The sequence below is a fragment of the Lonchura striata genome, chromosome 3 (assembly GCF_046129695.1).
Source record: "Lonchura striata isolate bLonStr1 chromosome 3, bLonStr1.mat, whole genome shotgun sequence".
NCBI lineage: Eukaryota > Metazoa > Chordata > Aves > Passeriformes > Estrildidae > Lonchura > Lonchura striata.
In genome coordinates, this window is record NC_134605.1 from 95,417,602 (window position 1) to 95,432,520 (window position 14,919).

General features: G+C 37.5%; 1 protein-coding gene across 1 annotated transcript in view; it reads right to left on the bottom strand.

Annotated features, from left to right (window-relative positions):
* The window catches only part of PXDN (peroxidasin), an 87,158-nt gene that overhangs the window by 29,810 nt on the left and 42,429 nt on the right, over positions 1-14,919 (bottom strand). Inside the window, exons 5-13 of the mRNA XM_021551105.3 lie at positions 12,448-12,519; positions 11,799-11,870; positions 11,119-11,288; positions 9,735-9,852; positions 7,503-7,672; positions 6,327-6,599; positions 4,917-5,033; positions 3,577-3,735; positions 354-466 (exon numbers count right to left, since the gene is read on the bottom strand). Of these exons, the coding sequence (XP_021406780.1) occupies positions 354-466; positions 3,577-3,735; positions 4,917-5,033; positions 6,327-6,599; positions 7,503-7,672; positions 9,735-9,852; positions 11,119-11,288; positions 11,799-11,870; positions 12,448-12,519 (1,264 nt within the window). The remainder of the gene's footprint in view (positions 1-353; positions 467-3,576; positions 3,736-4,916; positions 5,034-6,326; positions 6,600-7,502; positions 7,673-9,734; positions 9,853-11,118; positions 11,289-11,798; positions 11,871-12,447; positions 12,520-14,919) is intronic.

The following is a 14,919-nucleotide window of genomic DNA, read 5'->3' on the forward strand; positions in this document are numbered from 1 at the left end:
ATGGCTCCAGTACAGCATTTCTTATTGCTTATATCTATAATATCATTGAAAATGTGAATATTAGTAGGCTATTCACACCAAACTGTTACTAAATACAGACCTTTTAAGGCATACATTATGAAGTGTAGCTGGGCTGCATAATAATTTGCATAAATACATATGTATATTTATCTATATAAAATTCAGGTTTCGTATCTATATACATGCTCTGTATTAAATACTTACCGATTGTACTTCAGATAATGTTTTTAGACACCATAGGAAGCAATAATTTGGCAATGTGCACTTTCAATAATTAATTATGAAGAGACGGTAAGGCCACTGCCTTTCTGCAATAACTGAGTATGTAATACCTTATTCCATGTAATGACTGGCTCCGGCTCTCCTTGAGCATTGCATGGGATCTGCACGTTTGTGCCAACCTCCACTGTCATGTCACTGGGAACACTGGCAAATACAGGAGTCACTAAAAAAGCCAAATGATACACCGTATGAAGTATGAAACACAACTTGTGCAAAAGATGATCAAAAAATAGGTCAGCACTCTGGTTTTATCAGTTGCTGAACATTTCTTGATCTGTTACATGATTCTATCTTCAGGCTTTTACTTGCTTATAACATAATTTTAGGGATTAAATTCTCCTCGAAGAAACTAGCTTCCCATGGTATGGATGTATATTCTGTGGATAAAAAGCTGGCTGCATTATCAGGCCCAGAGAGAGCAGTGAATGGAGTTACATCAAATTGGTGGCCAGTAACAAGTGGTGTTCCCCAGGGCTCAGTATTAGGGCCAGCCTTGGTTATATTTTCATTGACAACCTGACTGAGGGGATCAAGTGCACCCTAAGCAAGGTCATAGACAACACCAAGTTGGGAGTGTTGATCTGCTGGAGAGTAGAAAGACACTGGAGCTGGACAGGCTGAATCAATGGGCTGAGGCCAATTATATGAGGTACAACAAGGCCAAGAGCCAGGTGCTGCCCTTGGATCACAACCCCCTGCAGTGCTGCAGGCTGAGGGCAGAGTGGCTGGAAAGCTGCCCCGTGGAAAAGAACCTGAGGGTGATGGCTGACAGCAGCTGAACATGAGCCCGCTGTGCCCAAGTGGCCAAGAAGGCCAGTGGCATCCTGGCCCAAATCAGCAATAGTGTGGCAGCAGAAGCAGGGCAGGAAATGTCCCCCTGTACTCAGCACTGGTGATGCCCCACCTCGAGTCCTGTGTCCAGCTGTGGCCTCTCACTACATAAATGACATTGTGGTGCTGGAGCATGTCCAGAGAAGGGCTGGTAACAAGTGACAGGATGAGATGAAATGCTCCTAAGTTGCACCAGAGGAGGTTTAGATTAGATATAGGGAAAAAAAAATTGCACAGAAAATGCTGTCAAGCACTGGAACAGACTGTCCAGGGAAATTGTACAGCCACTATCCGTGGAAGTGTTCAAAAATGTGTGGATATAGCACTTAAGGACATGGTTCAATGGTGAACATGGTGGTAGTGCTACATTGACAGTTGGACTTGATGAAAGGTCTTTTCCAACCTTAATGGTTCTATGACCTTGTTTCTGATGTCTGCTCCAGGATGATTTTAAAGTATTCTTAACTTCTAACATAATAGGCTAGTAGTTGTCAAAACCACTTAAGTTCCATGTATTAAGGGCTCTGAAAAATATTTCTGTTAATAGCTAAACCTGTACAAAGTCATCAGAATGAATATTGCATTAATTGGTGATCTTTTTTTTTTGTTTAGTTTTAATTTTTTGAAGTTGCGATGACTGCAATTTCTCAGATGACAAAGCAAAACCTTTCACAACTCATTCTAATAAGTTTCTCAGCTTGACTTGCTGAGGTGCTGAGTCTTGACAGAGCTCCTACCTCTATGACACCTATAATCCTCAGCCCTCAAAATATAAAAAAATCACCTTAAATTCTAAGGCCAGAGTACACTGTTACCTAAATCCACTGTGAATAAAATTAATGTGTTTTTAAACTTATTTGTCTTCAAATCCAAACTGATGCCTGGCACTCAGATATCATCATAAGAAGCACATATAAAATTATGAAGACATGAAGAATTCTATTTTTGCTGTAACATATACTGCTATACTGATGACATGATACTGATATTTAGGGGGGGGGTGGGAGAGGGTGGAGGGCTGTGCTTTTACAGAGAAGTATTTGGCTCCACTGCAGTCATTTATATTACCAACCAAATCTGGCCTTACTGTTAAACTGTACACAAATGCCTGTAAAGGACCAGAAATCAGTTCAAATAAGGCATCCAGAGGCAGGTGTCCAGGACTGGGAGGTAAGAGAGTCTGGCTCTGTGGATGTGAGCTAAGTCATGCCAGCAAACAGACCTGGACCATTAATCTGTGTTTATTAAAACTGACTGAACCACAGTGACCAATGACTAAACATTCCTCAGGTGAACTGTCCTTTGTTAGAAGCCCAAAAGAAAATTTCTCTTCTTGCACAATTGAAAACAGCATTGCAAATAATCTGTGCGGAGCTCCAATTTCATGTCACATATTCAGCCTTCAATCTTGTATTTACTATCTTTTGGTGACTAAATTTAGCAACCTGAGTTGCATAAAAATTGTTTTATTAAACTTTACTCAAGTCCAGTGGAATTTAACTCAGCAGGAAAGCTATAAAACTTTTTTAAACTGATACTTGTTTTATATAATTTTAATCAACATTTTATATAGGTTGAAAAAATAATCTCAATTTTGACAATCTTAAACTAAGAAAAATCAATAGATTTTTTTTCTGACAAACGTCTAAGCTCATTTGAGCCCCTTTTACTAATATACATTAATTTTAAATTAGGTCAGTAAAAGAAATGCTTTGAATTACATGTTTTATCTACTTGAATTCAGTTAAACATAAAAGTACTTAAATAAATTATGAATGGTAATATTATTATAATTTATCCTGGAAGTAACTTACTTAGAATTTAATTGAAAAAAAAAAACATAAAAATGGATTTTGGGGTTGGTGTTTTAGGACTTTCTTTTGTGTCAGTTTATTTTCAGTACAAGCAATGACTTTTCTTTGTGAAGTTTGTTCTGCTTCTGTAAAATAAAGTGTTCTATTTCTGGACAGGAAAAATTATAAATGTGTTAATAATACCACTTAACTAACATCATAGAGCCTTATTAGAAACTAGGCTTTCACAAAATAAAGGCTCTTATTAGAGCCTTATTAGAAACTAGACTTTTCACAAAATAGCATATTCTCCAATGCATAGGAATACTGTAATCCTCAAAGCAAACCTCCACTTCTTACAAAAAAAAAAACCAAAAAACAAAACAAAACAAAAAAAAAACAAACCAAAACAAAAAAAAACCCACAGTAAATCAGATAAACCTCTTTCCCAGAAGACAGACTGTTCTAATGGAGTGATACCCTGCACAAATACTGGCAAAGTTGCAGACTTGTTTGTTGGAAATCACCTGGGATCTAAAAGGAGATCTATTCAGAAACAATCACACACAGTACTGTGTATTTTAGTGTAAGCTTAAATTGTTCTCTTTTTTCTTTTTTTTCCTTCCCAGCAGCTGTCCATGGGCTGTACCTCTAGGCTGCACAGTCAGGTACACAACGATCCGCTGGGATCCAATGATGTTGACAGCTTGGCATTCATACTGTCCCTGGTCATGCAGAGCAACCCTGGAAATCCTCAGCGTTCCAGAGGACAGAACTAAGTGTCTTCTGTCAACAGACAGCTGGCCTCCTGAAACACACAACAACAACATTTGCTCTTTATAGCAACAAAGCCCCTTGGTGTCAGAAAAAGGGAAGCCCAGGTTTTAAATTTTATAGAACACTGGAAATTATTAAAGTTGCTTAAAAAAAAAATAAAACCAAAAAACCACCAAAAAACAAACAAACAAAAAACAAAACCACCAAAAAAAAAAAAAACAAGAAAAAAAGTTTCAAACCTTTACTTCTAAGAAGATAAACATGAAAAGCAAACACATTATACATATGCACACAATCATAATCCTTATCGCTTCTCTGTTTGTGGTAGAAATAAATATTTTCATTTAAGGAGCATGCTAAAGCATCTAAATGAGAAGGTATAGAAACACCAGCATGTGTTACTGCTCATGTCATATTATTGCCATTAGACATGGCCCTGAAAAAAATGTAATGTAAGAAAAATTCATTTATATCAGTGTCTGTACCCTATCCTCTCTTTCTGGATATTTTATTTGATTGGAGCAATCTAAGTAGAGGGAGAAACAGGGACATTATCAGCATCAAAATGATGAACAATTTGTTAAGAATCTGTTTTATGTACCATAATTTAGAATTTCCTAGGAGTTATTTAGCCTGCTAGAGTTTTTTCACTCAAATCAAACAGAATTTTCGCTTACTGATAAAACATCCACTACAATATTTCTTCCTCTGTATTTGGCTTAACACCTTTAGAGCTATAACTTGATAGAACAGTCAGCAGAGTGCACCCCATTGTTTCTGTCAATGTGCATTAAGTGACAGAGATGCTGGTACAGTTACAGGCTGCACTGTTCTGGTTTCTGAAGAGAGCACATCCCACCTAATTTCAGACCTCCAGCTAAGGACAGCCATCTCCATTCCTTCTGCAGTACAACAGCAGTGATACATACTGCCACATATAATTCACTTCATATTTCTTGAACATTTATTAATAGGAATCTATTATGGATACATATTTCGGTGACTCTTTTTTACTTAATAATGAGAAATGCTTGAGCAGCTATCTGCTGTAGGACACCTTGCCCTTCCCACCTAAAGGAGAAAGAAATGAACTCTGTTTCCTTCAGAGACGTAGCTAAATAAATACATGCAGCTCCTTTCAGTAAAGAAGTGATTCTAATATGACTGCTAAACTATCCTGGTAGTTTAAAAGTAAGAATGGAACACACTTACCTCCTTTAGTCCAGGCAATAACAGGCTGGGGATAACCTTGTGCTTCACAAGGGAAGTCAACAGTTTGCCCCTCAATCACTGTTTTGTCTTGTGGAGTGACAGTAAACTGAGGTAGAGCTACAGAAGAGGAAAAAAAGCCATTAAAAAAAAAAAAACTTAAAAATGCAAGACTAAATTATATATTTCATGTGTAAGCTAAAATAGCTCGTATTGGTGGGAAAAGAGATGCTAATGGAATTCTTTTATATTGTGACCCCTAAAGAGAAGAGAGTTAGGACAACCACTTGTGTAAAAGGAACATCTCTCACAACCTGGCCCTGATGTCCATGAAGGCATGTGGGATCTACTGTGACAGATCCAAAATAAGAGGTACAGTAAGACTTGTAGAATCAAACATAGAGTCTTCCCTGGATTAAAAATATTATCTTCTCTTTCTCTCAAAACTTCCCGGTTAAATTGTGAAGAGGAAGTAATGTAATCAAAACCTTCTTGAGCTGCCTGTTTTCTTCCATGAAAGCAATAAGTGGAGCGTGGGCAGATTCTGCAGTAGCACTATGCACTAACTACTCACTATATGAGAAGTATTTGTTCAGCTCTCAAAACAAAATTATCCACTGGTAATAAATGAACACCACACAGAAAAGTTGTTTTGTATAGCTTTAGAACTCATTAAAAGGCATTTGTAATCTTAACTGCTTGCCAGCTAAAGAGTTCCATATTAAAGACTATAATATGGGAATAGAAGCAAACAAATTTAAAGGTTACAAAGTATTTTGGAAATAAAAGTTCCAGCATGAAAACGTTTGCAAAGAATATTATCTATATATACAGGAGACTTCTGATAGTTGATCTTGAATATTTTATAATCACACTATTGACATACAATATCAAAATTTTTTCAATCACATGTTATAGTACTTTGACTTTTGCTTTGCAGAGAAGATGTCTAATGCCTCAGCTGGCAGTATGATAGTTTCTATAAAACTCAGCAGAAAATGTTTCCACATTCACTGAAGTGTCTACAAAAGAAAAGCAGCACAGACCTGTATTCAAAACTTCATTTCAAGTTCTCCAGGTACAAATTCTAATCTCTACCACTGCTGTCTGTTACAGAAAATATTTAATCACTCAAAAAATTGACACTGCTTGTTTGTTCCTCCATGCAAACAAAACGTAAGAAGTTAAGATTTTAAAACATTAAACTTCTGATAATAATCAATGAAATGTAATTTTCAGGGAAATAGTATATAATACCTTACTCTGTGTAAAGTATAGCAACTTCCCTATGGACTACAATAGTGAAATTAGAAGTAAAAACTCTTATGTTTTTAGTTTGGCTCTGTCAACTCAGAAGAAAAGACAAATCCACACAATTTCAAGTAATGTCTCTCCCAGTTTAACATTTTTTACCTTGGACTATGATGTATGCAGTCGCATGGATGTTATCTATGGTGTTAGTTGCAAAACAGGTGTACTCGCCACTGTCCTCCTGCTTCACATTTTGTATGTAAAGTCCTCCTGATGGAGTTATTGTGACACGAGGGTCATTTGGTAGAGGGGTTCTGTCGCCTTTGGTCCAGGTAATTCGTGGCTGAGGGTGCCCGGTTGCACTGCACTCCAAGGTAACACTCTCTCCAACCAGCACTTCGGTATTTTGTGGGTGAATCACAAAACTTGGTCTGGCTGTGAGAAAACAGCAATGCCTAAATGCAGCTTTTAGCTTGCACAGTTCTGATTTAGACAAATATAGTCTAAAACTGGGGACACCTCTAATCTCAGTGCAAACTCTGCCTTGCTGTAAGTCTAATCTAACTGCAGACATCAATAGATAAAAACAAAAACTCTTAATTGCTCTGAAGTTTCTTTTGTCAACTCCCATTAAAACAATTTCCAAATATTTTGCTCTCCTGTGCTGATCTTTAGAAAGGTCTCTTCAGAGGCATGGACATTGAGACCCAAAACACAAACAGACTAAGAATTGCCCTAAGTGCACAAAAGCCAAAACTGATTAAGCCACATTTTAAGTAACTTTTCTCAAGTACATGAGTAATATGCAGTGACATTTTAAGTTTACCTGATGCTGTCTGTCAAAATAAAATGTTCTCACAGCAAAGACTGTGTTTTAAAAACATTACAGTCCTGGACAGGAATTTAGTCCTTACAAACATGAGGCCTTGGCTAGACAGAGCTAAAAGATGCTTGAGCAAGGATGGCTGCACAGGGTGTGCCGAAACTTCCATAAGTGGCCTCTTCAGAAGCTTGTGGTTTTCAGTATCCAGAGAGATATTGCACTGAGAAATGTTGCAATGCAAAGCCTCTTTTCCTAACCCTTCTACAGCCTATGAGACTATTACAAAAATTGCATAGTACAATAAAAATATTAATTAACTGTCTGAGTTATATTTTTGTTCTAGGGATATTATATTATTTTGTTCTAGGGATATTATAGCTTCATAATCCAGGTCTTAAGATGTCCAAGCCCAACAAAATCTACATATCAAGCACCAAAGCATTTTATTTTTTAACAATCTTATTATTAAAATAACTCTCTATCTGAATGCAAAATTCAGACTTAATGTTCTTTACCTGGTGACTCAAAGTATCTAAGAGTAACTTCCTGAGTTTTCACTTCTCCAGCCACATTTTTTGCCATGCATTGGTAAATGCCTTGGTCTGTTTCTTGAGTATTCTGGATCATCAGTGTGCCATCATCTAGCAAGTTTAGACGGGAATCTTCTTTCATACTGAGCTCATTACTGAGAAGAAAAGGTAGAGTTAAATCTTTAAATCACAAGTGCAGAAAACTGCCAAATAATAAAACCCAGGAGATAAATTACCCAAAATAACTTGTGGGATAAAAGAAGTTTTACTTTGTTAAAAATAATGGAACTTTACATTTTCTCCTAAAGAGAAGAAGAGGAAAAACAAATCATGAAATTGTTTTGTTAATGCAAGTAGTGCATCTTCAAAATGAAAAGTTAAAATAATTTTATGAGGAAAAGCTTACAGGGAAAAAATACAGTGAACAAATACACATACCTGGTCTTTAAAAGGCTGATCTAGCTGGCAAAGCAATTAAAACTGTTTCCACTGGAAGTATGCCATACAAGTTCAATATTCAAGATACCTTCTACTAGGACAGAGGTTAGCTGTTTTAAAACCATCTTTGTGCCAACCTCTGCCTGGACAGTTCAAGAAGCACTAATGAAGCTGATTGTATTTTGTACTGGTTTAAAATGTAAATTAAGGTCAGGTCTTAAGGTAAGGTCATTAATGAGTTTCTGTGATGTAACCTAAGTCTTAAGGGGTTTTATTAAAGGAACTGTTTCTCAGTCCACCCTTTACTACACGATGAAGAAAGCACAGAGGACGGATGACATCACACATCTTATGTACAAAACGCAGCCTACTAATCTATTCAACATACTGCTCAACAGGTTGATGGCTTTTGAGTGAAATCCTGCCATATTCCACTGCCTTGCAAACAGTTTTGCTCTCATTCATGCAGCCAGGAAATGAGCCAGAGTCAATAATCCCTCACCCCAAACTCGAGTTTTTTTCTTAAAACTCATATGTGTATTCTTAATATGTTTTCTTTGTGTATTATAAATACTTGAGCCAGAGAAAATTTTGAAAAAATAATTATCCCATTTGAGTTCAAGGCTCTGTTCTTGACATACTCCATAAATGCTGTACCTTTGCTGCACAGGGGGTTCTCACTGACATCAGCAGAAAGATATAGAACCAGGACTCTAAATCATACCATTTCATCAGCAACTGACAAACTAAATTGCTTTATAGAAACTGTAAGGGAATTTATGTTCCAGGTCAGGATTGTGTAAGAGCATTATTGAGCCAAAGTCTGATTTGCTGATGGCAAATTCACAATTCATGTGTCCATTGTAGGTTCACATCAGTTTAAGAGGGTGATGCACTGGCACAAGGCTGCTTCAGCTGTGCTGTGCCGTGCCCAGTGCAGCTGGAGGGAGCCAAATTCTGGGCACAGCCTGAGCAGCCACTCTGCAGCAGGCTGGCCCTTGGGCTGTTTAAAGATAGTCATCCTTTCTTCTAAGTGGTAAGGGAAAGAGATGCAGTAGGTTGGCCAGATAACTTGTGCTATCTCCACCCCTAGAGGCTTTTAAGACCCATCTGAATAAAGCCACCTGGTATAATACCTTTGAGCAGAAGGCTGCAATGGAGACCTACTCCAACCTTGGAGACCTCCTCCAACCTGAATTACACTACAATCTTGTGATATAAAGACTTGCCTGCCCTGCATGTACTGGTCTGAGGAGGCTGGAAACAGATGTTTCTCTCCTCTCCTGGGACAGAGCTCAACCTTGGAGGGAAGAAACCTCTGACAAGCTAGGGTTCCAGAAAGAGTTCTCTGAAACTTTAATTGTATCCAGCTGGAGTCCTTAAAAAAAAGTATGTTTTGCTCCATCCCAAGACATATGCAAATGCTAAGTAATTCACAGACTGTACATACAACATGTCCACAGTGGATTGCCTGGTACTTATATATAAATGATTTAGTATTACAGGTGCGAGCAGCTTTGCAGATATACTACAGCTGAACATCTTACAAATAGTACTAGAGTAACAATACTTTCTAGTTACAAGCTCTTATATATTTAAAATCATTAATAAATAAGCTATAGGCCATCATTACTTCATATACTTATTTTAATTACAGCATGTTTTTTTTGTAACTATTTCATATAGTACCATATACAGCACATGGACATGCACCCAGAAATGTACACACACAGACAAATGTAATTGCATCAAGTTTCTCTCTTCCTCTTTCAAACTTACTTGTTTCGAAGCCAGATAATTTCTGGTTTAGGATTGCCTTCAGCCCTGCAAGTGAAGTACACTGTATTCCCTGAGGTAACATCCACATCCTGAGGCTCTGATGTAATTCTTGGCCTCTCTATATCAACAATAAAACATACAAGGAACTCTTACTTATTTTAAAACTACTAAAAGCTGGTAAATAAAAATATTTCCACACATCTTGTAAAAATATTTTTCACAAATATTTTGACTTAAAATATGTATATGCTTAGTCAGGATTAAATGCACTTTTCCCTGTGCAAAAGTGACTGTGGGATTTCTTGGGATTTCTGACCTTCATTGCTCCTTAGGATCTTTCAGCAGACTGGAAATAGATTGTGCAAATTTGTATCAGGTTCTAAAGCAGCTGTTTTATTTATTTGAACAGAGATTCAAATTGCCTATGAAGGAAAAACTTTAAAGCAGCAAGCACAAGTGCCATTTAAAACAACTTCCTCTAGATAAGTATCAGTGCCTAATCTACCTCACAGAATAATTTATACAGCCTGCTTCCTGCAGTTTCCTTATCCAGGCTCCTTAGATGTGTAAAGAGCTGGTAGGATGCCATGTGCATTATACTTGCACCAAATTCCCTTTGTACTATCTTTTTCAAGAACCTTGTAGATGCTTATGGTCATAATTCTCTTGATCAGAATTATCCACCACATATCCAAAAGGACAATTTACTTATTTTATACCTTGGATTCACTATGTGAGTGGGCAGGCAAATGCCCATAGCTTGATGAGAAATCTGCATTTTGATTTCAGTGCACAAGAGGGGCTGGGCCAAGTCACACAGTGCTCATGGGGCCAAGCTATGGTCCATTAATCCTCAGTGGCAAAGGGTTCCAGTGCCTGTGTGGGGCACTCCTATTAATTAAAGCTGAGTAAAAAAAATTCAGTGGCCCAAACCCAATTCCTACATCTCCAAAAATTTTAAAGGCCAGAACTGTGTCATCACGGACAATTCAGTAAAGCCTCTTTCCTTCCTTTCCCTCATACAGAAGGGAATAAAGGACAATAATGTTAATGCAACACCATAGACCCTGTTATAGTCAGAACTGAAATACAAAAGGGAAAAATAAACTCCTGCAGGATAATCACCTTTCGTTCTTCAAGGGGAAATTTAAAACATGATTATATTTGTTTCATTAAAGATAGGCTGAAGGGTAAAAGCAATCAATCCTGTCAGAAGGACACAAAACCAGAAGTGGAAGACAAAGAGATTTCTAGAAATAACCAATATTAACCAGAGGTGGTCAGTGTTAACAAACAGAACAATAAATTCTAACTCCCCCAAAAAAACACAGTTTCGATACATGCAACCCATTAAAAATAAGCCATCAGGAAGTGCCAAACCCACCACAGTTCAATTCTTCTGGTGTTATCGTGGCCACCGATCTTCCCTGGATCCTCCGCGGGTACTCACAGGTGGCCGCCGCCTGAGCGTTACCCGACTCCGCGTACGTCTTCAGCAGCTCCGCCAGCCACAGGATCTCGCAGTCGCAGTGGAGAGCGTTCGAGTCCAAACGCCTGCACAGAGCAAGGAGCAGCCAGAGCTCTGTTAGCAAGCCCCAGCCATTTTGCTAGGGTCAACATGGCTCTGTAAATGGAGCAATGCCTTTATCTGTGAATCCAGACAACAGCCAACATGCAATACAGGTGGTGGTTACATGCTTATAGGCATTCTGGTAGTTTTTATTGGAATATATATTATTTTTACTGCCCAAAGAACAATCTAGATATATTATTTAATCTATAAAACAATGATTACAAATAATCCCAATACAGGAAATAAACTTAAGACTTTCAGTAACTAAAACAAATAGATATAGAACAATAGTCTCAATCTATGCACATAAACAACTGAAGCACAGTTAATAAAAAATAAAATTTAATTAATATTTAATATTTAATATTTTAAATAAAAATTAATATTTAAATACTGTAAAAGGCATTTGCAAGGAAAATAAATACTGTAAGAGAAGATACAGTCTAATTGGTTTATTTTTCATTAGTTCAATAATAATTCAATTTACTTACAGTCTCTTCATAGATTCTAAGTGACTAAATGTTCCAGGAATCAAATGAGCTATTCTGTTGTTATGCAAAAACCTGTTAAAAACACAGAAATATTCATGTAATAATTCACATTTTGTGATGCATTCATTTAATTTACATACTTCTGGAAGGTTTTCAAGAGAAGGTAATCTAAAAAAATTTAAGAAAAATAATCGAACCTGTTCAGCAACTCATTGTCTGCTATTTTTTAAAGAGCCTCCAAGGTGTACTTGGGTATGTCCATGTGGGGAAAAAGAAGCCATAAGTAACTACAAGGAAGGAAGCTCATAAGCAAATTCAAATTAGAAATTTTTAAAAAAGGTCTTAAATAAATAGTCTAGTTCCTCATTCACAACATTTATTTTAGGCCAAACATTGATCACAGATCTTTGGGAAGTAATTTTGCAAAAGAAAAATAAACCACAGGCCATGCTCACTTCTGCTTGCCTCGAAGGTCAGTCTTACCAAAGTGTTCTTGGAAAGACTATGTAGTAGTTACAGTAAAAAAATTGGCTTAAAAACAATCTATGGCAATGATAAAAATATTATTTTTTAGTTTCAAATGCTTGATTTAATTCAAACAAGGAAGCAAGCTGTCTTCTGAATCTTACCCCAAGAAAAACAAACTTACAGCCTTTCAAGTTTTGGAAGATGAGTAAAGGATTCAGGTTCCAATGTTTCTATTTGATTAAAGTGCAGATACCTGAAAATATGTGAAACAAAAAGAAAAATACTGAAACAATTTTCTTAATTGGTGAAGTATTTTAAATAATTTATTGTTTCCATACTGTTTACAGATCTAAATGGCCATAGTGATATAGCAGCTTTTTTCTGTTACCATATGAATCTTATAGTTGAATCTGAGAAATAAAAGGCATGACAAAGAAAGATGTGTTTGCAGATCACTATATGGAGTGTGTGTGTGCATATACATAAGCAAAAAACCCCAAACATTGCTTTGGAGATTTTGGAGATAATGCTTTGAACACTATTTTGCCAAGTCTGATGCTCACTGTATGCATGCTTGAAACAATTTAGCAAAAAAAATTATTTTTATAGAAAAACGTTAGAGGCTATTTAGAAAACATTTACAGCTTCCAGCACAATAACATTTTTCGTGGCCAAATGCTTTCATTTCCATGAGTGAAAATTTCAAAAGATGCTGAGAAATCATCTTCTCTAGTCCATGAACACTGGCAATTAAAGCTTTGAGCGTTGAGCATTCTCAAAACCAAATTTGTAATATAAACCCAAGTTTGACTAATTTGACTTTAAACAAAGGGCTTCCTAGCAATTGGTGCTGTTTGATGCTCTCTTGATGTTTATGCAAACTAATAACATTACACAACAATAAATCTACAGCTGTTAATGCTGTAAAATTGAGAAAGTTAACATAACAGGACAATTAGCCAGACTATTAACCTGTAACTGTTGTGAAACTGGACTGCAAAAGCAGGATCACTCCAGCATCTATTTTGTGGAGATACCCCTGAACCTTACAGATGAGAACACACAATGTAATAGCTAAGACTGGCACAAGAAACTGTGAAAATTATTTAAAGACTTTGGATCTTGATTATATCCAAATGTGTTCAAAACTCTTTTAAGCTTCCTATTTGACCTCTGACAAACACAGGAACCTCTGGAGAATTTGTATATCCATAAATCATTTTAGTCTGAAAACAGACAAGCCTGTCATTTAAAAACAGTGAGAACAACTCCAAGCTCATTATCTCCTGAAACATCAATCCCTTGGCAGAAGAAGGAGAAGGACACGGGGATTGACCCGCGCTGAGGCAGACGGTGGCTGCGCGGAGAGAAAGGCGGGAGAAGCGAGGATGCCGGCCAAGGCCGTGCAGGGAGCCCGGGAGGGGCGTGCAGGGGGAAGCCGGGCACGTGCCTGGCAGCCTCCCAGGACAAGCGCGAGCCAGTGAGCGATGCCAGGGAGCCGTGAATGGGGACCACAGAAAAAGCCAATAAATCAGCACGGGCGTGATCGAGCACATCAGAGTGTCAAGCCTGCCTACTGCCAGTGCTACGCGTGGCCACAGAGGATCTTGAGCACAGAGTATGGTCGTGTTAGCGTGAAGAACCGAGGACTGCATCACCTTGCTGGGACTGCCAGTTTTCAGCTCCCCTTTAAAAAGACAGGGCGATTTCTTCTAAATTAAAAAGACAGATCTCAAAGGCAGATATTTCCTGCAAGGTTCATTCAATTTGCCAGCAGACAGAAGAGAGACTTCAGTGAGGAAGGACTAGCAGGACAAGGACTGGGCAAGGTCCAGCCATGAGGTGGGTAGGCACTGCTTGCCAGGAGCCAGGACTCTGCTCATCCACCTTCAAGGATCAGCAGTATATGGGCAAGGCAAGGTGGGGATCAGTGAAGAAGGACAAAGGGAAAAAACAGGCACAACTGGAGGGTTTTCTATCTCTGAAGCAGCATTCATTTTGGAAAAAAATTACAAACACTACTTCTTTTGCAGGCAGCAGTGATTTTTTCCTTTTTAACTTTCTTAATTCTTCTTGCATTTTTATGCCTCATGAGCACCTTGCAAACACATCTCTTTATATCCCAAATCAATTAATCTCTTGTACTTTGGCATTGACAAGGCAAGATTTGTAGGCACTTCTTATTGGAACAAAAAATAACATTGGTAAAAGCAGACACATTTAGGCACACAACCCATTCTTCAGCACCACAAATCGGGGTGAAATTAGAATGAGAGAAAAAGAAAGAATATATCTCTCAGATAGTTTAAGTAGTATATACATTTCAAAACTCAAAGCAGCAGCCCATAAAGGTTGTTTAGTACTCAGGACTATTAGAATTACAGATGTAATCAATATGTGCCTGAAAAGTCACAAAGTCACCTTGGTTTTCCAAACAAATTAAAAAAAAATATTTCTGTTATAAACCTTGCCTTGTTTACAAGCTCATACCATTGCAGATAAATAATTCAGGTGCTGAAGAACATTTTAACAGCTAACTTTACCTCATCATATATCACACTGTCTAAAGCAGCTCAAAAAAATAAAATAATGAAGTCCAGCTGGAAAATACTCTTAACTGCTTCATAGTAGTTGGGCTGCACAAGTTATTTTG